The sequence below is a fragment of the Silene latifolia genome, chromosome 9, assembly GCF_048544455.1.
Source record: "Silene latifolia isolate original U9 population chromosome 9, ASM4854445v1, whole genome shotgun sequence".
NCBI lineage: Eukaryota > Viridiplantae > Streptophyta > Magnoliopsida > Caryophyllales > Caryophyllaceae > Silene > Silene latifolia.
Window position 1 is genome coordinate 11,522,140 of NC_133534.1, and position 13,086 is coordinate 11,535,225.

The following is a 13,086-nucleotide window of genomic DNA, read 5'->3' on the forward strand; positions in this document are numbered from 1 at the left end:
CGACAATAAGACCAAAAATACGGACATTCATTAGATATACGATAACATATGAAAGCATACAGATATATTAGATATACGACAACTAATGTGCTCTAATCTAGTTGACAAGGTGACATTAGAATTAAAAAATATAAACATTCATTAGATATTCAACAACATGTGATGACAACTAGTTAACAAAGTGACATTAGCACCAAAAACTATATTCCATAAGATTCAAACATATTTACTACACTTCAAACCTATACAACAATATTCAACTTGAATAATCAAATACCATACTCCATAAGATGACAATAAAAACTTCACTCATTAATAACATTAATAATATAGAAAATCTTATTCTAATAATAATGATATTATGCCTTAAGTTCTTGACAACGTACATGCAAGTATCTTCTCAACAACGTCGATGCCCTAAGAATACATACCTTTACTCATCGTCTTCTCCGTTAAAGCTTGATTAATTTTGACACCATCATCATTTTTGTCGTCCATTGTTTGATCAATTATGGCACCATCAGCTATGCGTCGTCCGCCATTTTCATTTTTAACAATTTTTTTTAATGTTAAACTGCCATTTTTAGGAGATTTCAGATGAAAATGATATTTTTTAGAGGAAAAATGGATAGAACATGGGTGATAAAAGTTTGAGTGGTTGTTAAGCATACATCAAAATATGGAGGTGATGTTGTAGTAGAAAGAAGAGGTCATTAAATGCTTGGATTGTATGATGCTAATTATTGACATTAAAATAATAGGGCAAGTACAAATTGGAAATAAAATATTGGTAAGGTACAACACAATAACCAAAGATGTCGGATAATTTACTTCCACTTGACTGAAATACCCGGTACCAAATCAAAGCAATATAGTAGATATTTGGTCCGTCGCAAGCTGTCGCAAGCTTACGACGGGTATCTCCGTCACAAATGAGAATTTGTGGAATGAAATAGTTGGACATGTCAAACCAATGTCTTTTGTTATCACCACAGGTAATCTACTTGTGAATCTTCTTAAAAATGCCTCTGGACTCGGGAGTTTTAATTGTGAGACTTAAAAATTGAATTTACTAGACTAAAAAATAAAATTTACTAAACTTGTTGAACATCTTTCTCAATGAAACGCAACGACGCTTTCCGCAAGCTTATGCTAATGTCGAGGACTCCTTCTGCGCACTTTGCCCATAAATTGTTTAGGAGACATGTCGGGCAACATAAGATTAAGTCTTATGTTACCGGGTTCTTTAGGTTGGTTTGCCCAAAAAGAAACTGCCTATGCTTTAGTGGCGCTGTCATTTGCCTTCTATCCGACGATTATTCTTAGGGATGTCATTAGGGCGGAGCGATGGTGGATATAGGCTCCTCCGTATCCGTACCCCCCAAGAAAAACTCGTACCCGTCCCCGCCCCACCACCCATGGCGGGTACAAGTTTCCAAAACCATCCCCGCCCCAACGGGTGGAAATATAAAACCGTACCCGTCTCGCTTATCCATTAACCCGCTACACCATAATGTTATTCGATGAAGTTTTTCGCAAATGTTGATTTAATCATTATTAATTTTCATTTTTTTTGAAATTATCTTTATAAGCTTAGTTTTCACCAAAGAATTTAGTAAAAAACTTTATAAAATAGCTATTATTTATATTATATCTTAATTATAACTAAATAAGATTTTAAAAATTGTCATAATCGCACTAATTTTTGTAGCAATTGGCGGATAGGCGGGTTTGAGGCGGAAAAGATGCAAAATCCGTCCCCGCCCATTACCCGTGACGGGTACAATTTTCATACCCGCACCCGCCCCACCACCCGCCAAAGCTCCTCTACCCATCCCCACCCCAACTGGGGCGGGTGCGGGGCGGTACCCACTTATACCCGCCCTGTTGACATCCCTAATTTTTCTCTAACTAGGTTTGGTGCCCGGTTTCGCCCGAGATAACTCTATTTACCGTTAAATTTTATTTTCAATTAAATAAATTATGTTGGAGTTGTCTAACTCACACGTTTACTATCTGTAATATATTTTTCTACGGTATATCTTGTAATTATGATGAAATGTAAAATTTATTTTCAAATTATGAGACGCGTTCACTACCTGCTATTAATATTATTACTTTCACGACATTCTTTCTTAATATCATTACGTTCACTACTCTCGTGGTTACTATTGTTTTTTTTACTAATTCCTCTATTTTTTCTATTAAATTCATTATTCCCGTTGATTTTATCCGGCCTATATTTAAATAAATAAAATATTTTCTTGAGTCGATTGGTTATTTAATTATTACCTCCTGTTACTTTCACTACCTTCGTAGTTACTTTCACTACTCCCACTATCATTATTATAAATGTCACTACTCCCACATTAATACCGTTAATTTTATTAATCTCGTTGCTGCTACTATTACTTTTACTACTTTTACTACATTTAATTTAATGTATAATTCTATGATGATACTAATTAATTCCATAAGTGGGCATGTTAATTTTAAGGAAAATCACTATATTCTTGTGTTTTCTAAATTTAATTACTTCAATTTAATGTAATTTCCATAAATATTCTTCATCAAGACATTTTTATATTATACTTTTAACCAAAACTATATAATATTTACATTCAGGTCCCTTTATCAGGTCCATCACACAGTGCTATCGATTTAAAACTATATAGCATAATTAATTTGTATAAATTTTTTTAATTACATTAAAGTCCCTTGGTTTCTGGAATTCATATATAGTATTGATAATTAGTTGGCATTAGACAACGTATTTTAAAAAAAAAAATCCGCCAGTTATGTAATACTCCTACTCACGCTTAACATTTCGACAAATTGGGGCACCGCGCCCGATAGGGCGTGGTGCAACAACTAGTGATTATAAAAACTTACGGTACCATAATTAATTTTTTTTTTTGAAACCCTCAGGGGTAAATATATTACTCTAACGAAATATAGCGACTAGCTACATCAGGTAATTTCTCAAACCAAACAGAACGACCCGAGACTACCGGTAGCGCATGAGCCAAAGCGTGAGCTACCTCATTGTTCTTACGAGACACAAAAGAAAAAACAACAGAAACAAAAGAATTACAAAGACGTAAGATATCATCCAGCACAAGAGCGAAAACACTTCGACCCGTCTTCCTTGATTTCAGACCGTCTATAACTTGAGAACAGTCGCTTTCAACGATCACCGCATCATGACCTGCCTTCATAGCCTCTTCAAGACCCTCGAGCACCGCCACCGCTTCAGCAACATAGGCTTCCCACACCTCCGGTCGTCGAGCTGCCATGCTCCATAACACCTTCCCTGGGCTATCCCGGCACACCCCACCTATTCCCACACCGACACCTTCCTTAACCCCAGCATCCACATTCAATTTAACCCAGCCTTCCCCCGGGGCCGTCCACCCCCTATCATTCTCCCCCTGTCCCGCATCCGCCTGCCTCCCTTCCCTTTTAGTCTGTGCCACCCTATCCCCCTCAACCTCCTCTAGGACCCGTTGAACACGTCGAACCACCACATCGATCTCACTCTTCTCCCCCTCAAAGACCACCTGGTTTCGCACCTCCCACAAAGCCCAGCACCCAACCATCAAAAGCCATAATCCCTTTTGTCCATCTCCCTCCAACATCCCTCCACCCATTTCCGTATCCCCCTAAGCCGCAAGGCCTCCTCATAAATCATCCCCAGCCTCTCCCAAACCTCGCTTGCGAATCCACAGTCACGAAATAAATGAATACTTGACTCGACTTGACACTAACACAACGGACACAAGACATCCTTCCTACCGACTCGAAAAGATAAATTTACCTTAGTTGCTAGCGCATCATTGCACAACTGCCAGAAGAAAAGCTTGATCCGTGGCCACACTTGAACTTTCCAAAGATTATTCCAAAGCCATTTACTTCGTTCCCATGTCGATGGCTTAGAATTATCACTCTCCATCCTCACTAAGAGCTTATAGGCAGAGCGAACTGAATATTCCCCGTCCTTCTCCTTAGCCCAGTACCACATGTTGTCGTGGTTCTCCCTATTCAACCGGATATTGCGCACTCTCTCCCTCTCAAAGGGAAGCAGCTACACCGAAAGCCGCTCCTCACTCCAAGCCCCACCACCCGTCACCATGAGTTCGGACAACTTCATCTCTAAATTCGCCCCAAAACACGGTGAAAGAACCTTCCTCGACTGCGTATTCGGTATCCACTGATCGCCCCAAACCAAGGTGTCTAAACCATTCCCTATACGTCGACGCAGGCCATTAAGTAAACCATCCCTCACACCTAGGATACTCCGCCAAGTATAGCTCGGATTATGCCCCAAATTTGCCGTTAAGAAGTCACGTCCATGTTAATATTTGCGTCGCATCAATTGAGCCCAGAGACAGTCCGGTGAAGTTAACAAACGCCATGCTTGATTGCCTAAAAGAGCTTGATTCGACTTGAAGAAATCTCGAAAACCCATTCTCCCGACACACTTGGGTTTACACATATGATTCCACGAAACCCAAGAAATACCCTTCTTGCCATCCTCGTAACCCCACCAAAACCTCGAGACCATTCTCCGTAAGTCATCACAAAAAGCAGCTGGAAGTTTAAAAATACTCATCACATAGGTATGGAGCGAATTGGCCACAACCTTTATAAGAATATCCCTACCAGCCTTAGACAAAATCTTCCCTCGCCACCTTTGAAGCCGTTTAAGCAGCTTATTACGGACGATATCAGTAATCGGTTTTTTGACCGTCCAATAATAGTAGGTAAGCCCAAATAGCGCTCCTGTACCTCCACCCGTCGGACCCCCAGAAGCCCCACAATTCTCGCCTGTCTCTCCTCGGACACTCCTCGACTAAAAGACACAGTCGTCTTATCCAAGTTTACCAGCTGACCTGAGACAACTTCATAAGCACGTAAAATATCACTCACCTTCACAGCCTCCTCCTCACAAGCCTTCAAGAAAAAAATACTATTATCAGCAAAGAGTAAGTGAGAAATTACCGGTGCTTGCGGCGCAATTCGAATACCATGAAGCGAGGCATCTTCCACGGATTTTCTCAGCATGTTTGATAAAACTTGGGCGCATAAAATAAAGAGATATGGCGATAACGGATCCCCTTGTTGAAGCCCTCTACCCGGCCAAAAAAACTCCTTCACGTTACCATTAATCAAGACAGCCGAGGAGACCGTTGTGACGCACATCATAACCCGATTAACCCAACGCCCATCGAACCCCATAACCCGCAAGACACGGTCCAAAAAGTCCCATTCCACCCTATTATACGCCTTCGCCATGTCAAGTTTTATAGCCATATGCCCGTGTCTCTGCTCTTCGATATTTTCATATGATGGAACAATTCAAAAGCGATAAGAACATTATCCGATATCAATCTTCCTAGAGTAAATGCACTTTGGTTAACAGAGACAATCTCGGCTAAGAAAAGCTTCAGACGATTCGCGAGAATTTTGGACACCAATTTATAAATTACGTTGCATAAACTTATCGGTTGAAAATCACGAATCTTATCTGGAGCTTTTTTCTTGGGGATCAAAACGATGTGCGTGTGGTTAACCTCATCCGGCATAGGAGCTCCGTCCAAAATTCCCAGCACCGTATTAGTAACCAACAGCCCAACGATGTGCCAATACATTTGATAAAATAAACAATTTATTCCATCCGGACCAGGAGCTTTCAGCGGATGCATTTGATTAAGAGCTTCAGTGACCTCCTCCTCACGATAAGGCTGCCGCAGAACCCGGTTCATCTCGTCATTAACCCGGCCCTCCATCCCACTCAACACGTCCTCAAAATCACGCACATGAGCCGCAGTAAATAGCTCCGTAAAGTAATTCGTAGCAACCCTCGCAACCGCCTCATCCCCATGTCGAACCACCCCATCATCGTCAATGAGTTTATTAATATGGTTCTTTGCCCTTCTCTGTCCCGCCTGCTTGTGGAAATAGCTCGTATTATGGTCACCTCCTTAAGCCAAAGGGCCCTCGATCTTTGCCTCCAAAACTGTTCCTCTTGCCTGCACAAATCAGCCACCTCACCCACAAGATTCCTCCTCCTCCTTACCTCCTCCACCGTACGCCCCCCCACATTTAGTCTCTCAATTTGCTTTCGCTTGGTAGCAATCAATTTAATGATCTTCCCAATGCTAACCCCCCTCCACGCATGAAGCTCCTCTGCACTCTCCCTCAAAGCCGTTATCATATCCCACCCACCTCTCTCAAAGCCTCTTCTTACCGCCTCCTCACCCCCAGCTTCACCCACCCAAACCTGCTCAAAACGAAACCGTTTCTTGCGCTGCCCCATCCTCCCGTCTATCCATAATAACCTTAATGGGTGAATGATCAGACCAATCCCGACTGAGATGAATGAGTCTCGCGTAGGGAAATCTGTCCAACCAATCACTATTAGCCATAGCACGATCAATCCTACTCTGTCGATTATCCACCCCAGCTTGCCCATTATCCCAGGTGAAACTATACCCTTCGTAGCGAACATCCACAAGCCCACAATCATCCACCGCTTCCCTGAAATTATTCATCTGCCATTGAGCACGTTGCCCTCCCGTCATCTCATTAGCAAAAAAAATTTCATTATAATCACCAATACATATCCAAGGTAATGAAGATTGCCTACCCAGGATACGCAAAAGCTGCCAAGAAAGATGACTGTCTGCAACCGCAGGCCACCCATAAAAACCAGTCACTCTCCAATCCCCTCCTCCATCACGGATCACAAAGTCCATGTAGTGTACTGAAGCTGAAACAAAATCACACCGGATACCCTTCTTCCACCAAAAAGCGAGCCCACCGGACCTGCCCACGCTATCCATCTTCATCCCCTCATACCCGTCAAACTTAGCCCGGACAGTCCGCATTTCACGACCACTGAGTTTCGTCTCGCAAAGAAACACCATAGCCGGGGCCTCCCGTTGTATCAAATGACGGAGCGCACCTACTGCATCGGGGTGGACCAAGCCCCGACAGTTAATACTTATAAGACTCATTGATCCCGGCGGGGTTGAGTTCTCTCAACCACCGCCTAAGGTTCAATGACGCCCCCGTCTTGCATAGCATGAATCCTCTTATTACTCCCTACCGGCTCCTCCTCCACACGAGCCCGCTTTTCCTTGACCTCTGACATCTCCAACACCCCACCTTCCCCTCCACCAGATCTTTATGTCCTGACCCATTTCCTCCCCTTTCCACTGCCCGTACCCACCACAGCATTTCCGCCCTTCTCCTGTCCACCTTTACGCTCCTCACCAGACCCCTTCCCTACTGCCCCCTCCCTTCGCCCTTGTTCAGCAAGCTTCCCTTCCCCGTGCTCATCTCCACCTCCCTATCATCCATCAACAGACCCTCAGGGTTAAATTGCTCGTCCCTGCCTGTTAAATTTTCCACTTCTATATCAACAACTCCCCCCCTTATCCACTATCACCGTCCCCTCGCCCTCCTTCCTCGCTGCTCCCCCTTGCACCTGCACCACCTCCCCTTCCCCCTTCTTTTTCACTCGCAGTCCAACTGCAATGCTTTGCAGTTTATCAATAATTTTTGCAACCGCATCTTCCTCACTTCGTCTTTTCTCTACCTCGAACTCCCTGGTCAGCGACCTAGCATCCTTACCACACCCCTCCTTTATTGTTTCGAGATCTTCCATGGAGAGGCTCTAAGCCACTCCCCAAATTGGAATTCATGCTCTTCAAACGGACCCTCCTCGCAGTCTTTTTCCCCATGCCCTAGCCATCCACACCCATAGCAAAAGGTCAGCAAGCGCTCGTACTTCACATCGAAAGGCACTTCACGGCCATCACTCATTTTTATGGTAATTAGCTTTTTCAGTGGCAGCCGCACATTATGAATAATACGGACACGAATGGCTCTGTCCATCTCAGGATTCGGCCCTATCTCCATGCTAACGTAGTTGCCCAACATCGCTCCAATTTTCCTCACATTCGTCTCATTCTTTCTACCCGAGATGGGGAGATCATAGACACGAGCCCATAACGGTAAATGATATAGAGGAAGGTCAGTCATCTTACCCGTCACACTCGGCTCGTTGAAGCACCACACAAACTTATCGAAGTGCCATGGTTGATTTTCAAGTACCCTCTCCTTTTCGAGTAAATTAATTAGGATAATGATACAGCGCCACCGGGTAGCGCCACCCGATGGCGCCCAATTTCGGCGCCACCCTCTCACATGCAATAAGGGGGTCCCAATAGTAATGAGTACATCACAAACATGTCTTGGGGGACCATAATAATATAAGGTGCATATGAGAAGGTGGCGCCGTATCATTATCCTAATTAATTTACTCTTATCTGCTATATTTTTAGACTCAATCTACGAAACTAAGCAAGACACTCCCATGGGGAAGGCGGCAAGCAATGGAGATGAAATAAAACAGCATGTCGAAAGAGAAGAGACAAGCAACAATAGACAAGAGAATACAACCAAGGTAAAATGACAAGAAGAAAGAGCGAGTCATCTTCGAAAAGCAGGGGAGGTCCCTTTAAATGGTTGTGGCAACCCTTATAGACTTATGGTAACTGTATGCTTTACTGCTGGATTTACAGTTTTTATAGAGGTATTTGTGTTTCTAAAATGGTAATTTTATGTGTATGTTAGTGTAACACCTCCATACTCCAAGTGCCTTACCAGGACCACTTAAGGTATGAGAACGTCACCATCTCGGTTACCCGAGGCAATGATAACCAAATGACAATAACGAAACGTACTTTATTAAATAAGTTTAAGTGATTACATAACAAAACCAACTGTATGAAACTGTCTTAACAAACACAGCGGAAGACTAAAGACTCTGATATGTGATGATTCCATCCCCAGCTAGATCCCTCGCGTATCCAAGATATACCTGTCAAACAACTGCTCACCACCCCCAAATGGATCACCACAGTTAAAAAACATTTAAACGGGGTAAGTACTAATTACACGATACAACCAACATGAAGCAAATACCAAGCAGCTCAATCAACACATCAATCTCCAGTCTCCATCATCAATTTCCACACAACTGACTACACACTAAAGTGTGTAGCCCTGCCAGAGTACCCACCGCAACAGATACTCCACACCGCCAGTGAGGGACCGCAGCCGTTCCCATCTAAGCCCCGCTCATCTCATCCGAGCGATAAACCCATGTTCCTTAATGTGCACATCCCCTCTGTGACGGGTTCCACAGAGGGCGAATCAAGGGCGTGAAGCCACTCCCGCAAGTGACTCCACTCAGCCAGGGACGCACCCCGAAGATCACAGATAGTTAAACAGTAATCACAACACAACCTCAACAACCGTCTGAAACATTCAACAATATAATATCACAACCGTCAGAAACAATCAACAATACAATATCACAACCGTCTGAAACAATCAACAATACAATATCACAACCGTCTGAAACAATCAACAATTACTATCTACAGCACAATCACCACACACATCATGTAACTAATACTGAGTAGGGAAACCCTGCCTGGAAAACCAATCACCACAGACGGTCTAGCAGCTAATCAAAATCGTTCTTCAATACAATCACCTCCTATCAAACACACAATCATACAATCAACATCTAATAAACACAATACTCCCAAAACCCCCAAATTACCCAATTAGGGTTTCAACTAAAATCAATGAAACAACATAAAAATTGTACAAGGATCTTACCCTCGACACGACGAACTCAATGGCGTAAAGAACGTGACGATCCGACAACAATAGCCCTTGGGATTTGATGGTAACGCGATGACGTAGACAACGTAACTTCTTTTCTCTTTTGAAAGGTTTTTATAAAAGTACAAATGATGAAGAAAGTGACGGAAAGCTTAATATTTATCTATCACGCGTTACTAACAAAACCCGACTAAAACAACCCGTAAAAGTAACTTACTCGATCGAGTGCCCCTTACTCGATCGAGTGCCATACATACTCGATCGAGTACCCATCAGACAGACTACTGTTTCGTATAAAAACATACTTACTCGACAAAGTAAGCCCTACTCGATAGAGTACCCAAAGACTCGTAAAACTGTAGTATTACAGTCTTCCCTCCTTAAAAAGAACTTCGTCCCCGAAGTTCAACCCATACTCAAAAACAAACATACTAACTCGATCAAGACACAACAACGTAACTAAGAACTCAAAACAAAACTCCAACCAAACATGAACTCATAACACCAACTCCACTAACTATTCCTACCTCCACAACATGGCTCACGATATCATATCAACTCCATTATATCTCTCTCAACACTAACTCCATACACTACCAACTACCGTCCACAAACGCTCGTTTCACTAACATATTATCCAATAGAAAATCCAATATCAAGACACTCATAAACATCAAACAGAATGTTACATTCTACCACCATTAAAAGGAACTTCGTTCTCGAAGTTTACTCACACTCATAAACATCATCATCCAGGTGCCAAAACTATGGAACTCATAATCATCATCATCCAACTGTCAACATTATCGAAATATTCTCACACTCATAAGCATCACACTACTACAAGCACGACCATGGCCTTTTAACAATATCAACCACAAAACAAATCCATCCTTTATGCTACACTAACACTCTACTTCCAATTATAGTACAATATGTACAACCATCAAACACTCTTTGCCGCATCCTACTCCTCTTAAGATAAATGTTACGTCCTCATAACTAACTAATACTTGATCCTTAGGTATATCTTCTCATTATCCTCATCACCACCACATGTCAAAGATAACCGCCTATAACCTCATACCTATAACCATTCCTATTTCCAAGGCTCTCTTACTTAAACAGTTCTTATACCTCAATTCATTCTGCACTACATCTAACCAATACCACAAAATCCTTAGCATAACCAACACTCCAACTCTTCCATATACTGTGACACAACATACCTCACTATATAAACCACCTATCGCCAAAAGCCTAACTCACGATCCACACTTGTTATGTACACTCACACTAGATCCTCAAATTCCTTTCTTTCATTACTGCGAAACTCATACATAACTTAACATGACACTAATTCCCAACACCCTACACTCACTGTCTCCACAAAAGATTATAAACCACTTGCAGCTCTCAGATCAGTACAACATATGTTCCACTATTCACTTGCCATTACTATGTCTACCAATGCCTCATCTTAAAACAAGATCAAAATTACTGTAACAACCACTCACAACTGTGTCCCATCAACAGAATATCGCTATACCATGCCGGCAAAAGAAACATACACAACTCCCATCCATATCGTACTCTACCCTCACACCCAAGCTGAAACTGGTAAGAAACATCAATAAACAAAACAACCGTCTATCTGCCTGAACTGAAACTCACAGGAAACAGCAACAGACAAAACAACAACTATGTATAACTGGTATGCACTTTCGAAACTCGAATCGTAATCATCCCGCCTACTCCACCACAACCGGTGACATCATAACATCGCCACCAACAGCCGCACCGCAGCGCAAAAATACCCGCATCACAACACGAAATACCATGCCCAGATCACCACCCGAGGCACAACAACAACATCGATAGAAATCACCACTTACACTATTCTTATACACACTGACTCAGGACAACTTCCCGGACAAGAAAACTTACTCAAACCGCTTTACTAGATCACAACACTACATATTGCATGGAATAAACAGATAAGCACCTCATGAACATCATCCCTACCATTTCACGGAATACACATGTATTATCAATACACATATAATTATAACTAGCCATGCCAGATCAATCAAATTATTACCTTTTTGAATATCATCAATTAGGTTACCGTACTCAACATATAGAACATTCAAATAACAACTTTATAACTATCACATCATACCACTTCTCGTGAGGTCAGAACCTCACACGAACATTTATACACATCATAGACCCGTAATCACATCCAACTAGTCAATCTTGATCACGTAAGTTACCACTCAACAAAGGTTACCTGTCGCCCGAGCTTAACTCATATGACCCTCACAACATATTTCCTCATTCGCATAACCATCACCTCCTGCCAAGAATAACCATTCAACTAATACTCAACTACTAACAACCGCCTCCTAAGACCACACCTCATACTTCCTCACAACCGCACTCATAAATCGAGTCTCTATAAAATCAACCCCTTTAGAATGGCCATTTTTCCTATTTATCATCACTCTTAACCATTAGTGACAACCCCTCAACCCTGCCATCGTTCGGACACCCCTTACACTCATCTCTAAACATCACAGTTTCTTTCCTATCTTCGGTTATCATCCCAAATAACGAACATCAAATATATAAACAAAAATCACCTCAACAATATTTCCAATTCCATCCTTAATTGTATCGTCACCCGACTCACCACCAAAATCTCATATCGTGCCAATTCTTTACCCAACTTTTACTTTCTTTAATTCCTAGAAACTCATGATTATCATGTTGTCCTGGAACTTCTATATAACTGTAAACTCAAATCCTCATGATAGTTCATACATCTCGACGATTCCTTACTTTTATATCACATAACCTCGATGAACATGTTCCTAGTTTTACTCCCCCCATTCTTTTCTTTTACCCTCGACAAAATCCCTTAATAATTCGACTCTTCATTATTTATATCTAACTCTCTAGTGCTCCAGTTACCTTCTCATTGCTCCAAAACTCACATCTCATTATTTTATATCGATATCGTCTCCCTCTTTCTTACCATAGATATTCTCTTATTATGCTATCACTCACCCTTGCCACTAATTTGTCCATAGAATCGACGTTTAATGTTCAAACAATTGCATCTCCCTTTTTACATCTCTAGAAATCAAAATTCATTTTATACCGTTAATTTCCCAAGGAAATCACACATTAGTTTTACCTCTTGATAACACAAATTCCCAAACTCACTCACTATCTGCAAATCCACGTCGCGCCATATCTCCATTAAGTTCACTATATACCACTTTTCTCAATCCCTCTAAAAAGATCATTCATTACATATATTCTTAACCAACACAATTCCTAACCATCTCCCTCCATAATCCCTTGCGAATCTCA

At 41.9% G+C, this 13,086-nt stretch overlaps 1 protein-coding gene across 1 annotated transcript; it reads right to left on the reverse strand.

The window, feature by feature from the left end:
* Nucleotides 1–5,303: 5,303 nt before the first annotated feature.
* Nucleotides 5,304–7,019, reverse strand: LOC141600590 (uncharacterized). The gene is made up of 3 exons (XM_074420831.1): nt 6,419–7,019; nt 6,080–6,327; nt 5,304–5,948 (listed from the first exon to the last, which is right to left on the reverse strand). The coding sequence occupies exons 1-3, from the start codon at nt 7,017–7,019 to the stop codon at nt 5,304–5,306; spliced, it is 1,494 nt and encodes a 497-aa protein (XP_074276932.1).
* Nucleotides 7,020–13,086: the final 6,067 nt, after the last annotated feature.

Excerpts from the sequence above, each read along its gene's own strand:
- LOC141600590 (XM_074420831.1), bottom strand. The coding sequence starts at position 7,019 with ATGAGTCTTATAAGTATTAACTGTCGGGGCTTGGTCCACCCCGATGCA. Across the intron at positions 6,328-6,418 it reads TGATCGTGCTATGGCTAATA|ACGGGAGGATGGGGCAGCGC; the intron begins GTGATTGGTTGG and ends TATTATGGATAG. Across the intron at positions 5,949-6,079 it reads GGGGGCGTACGGTGGAGGAG|GCGGGACAGAGAAGGGCAAA; the intron begins GTAAGGAGGAGG and ends TTCCACAAGCAG.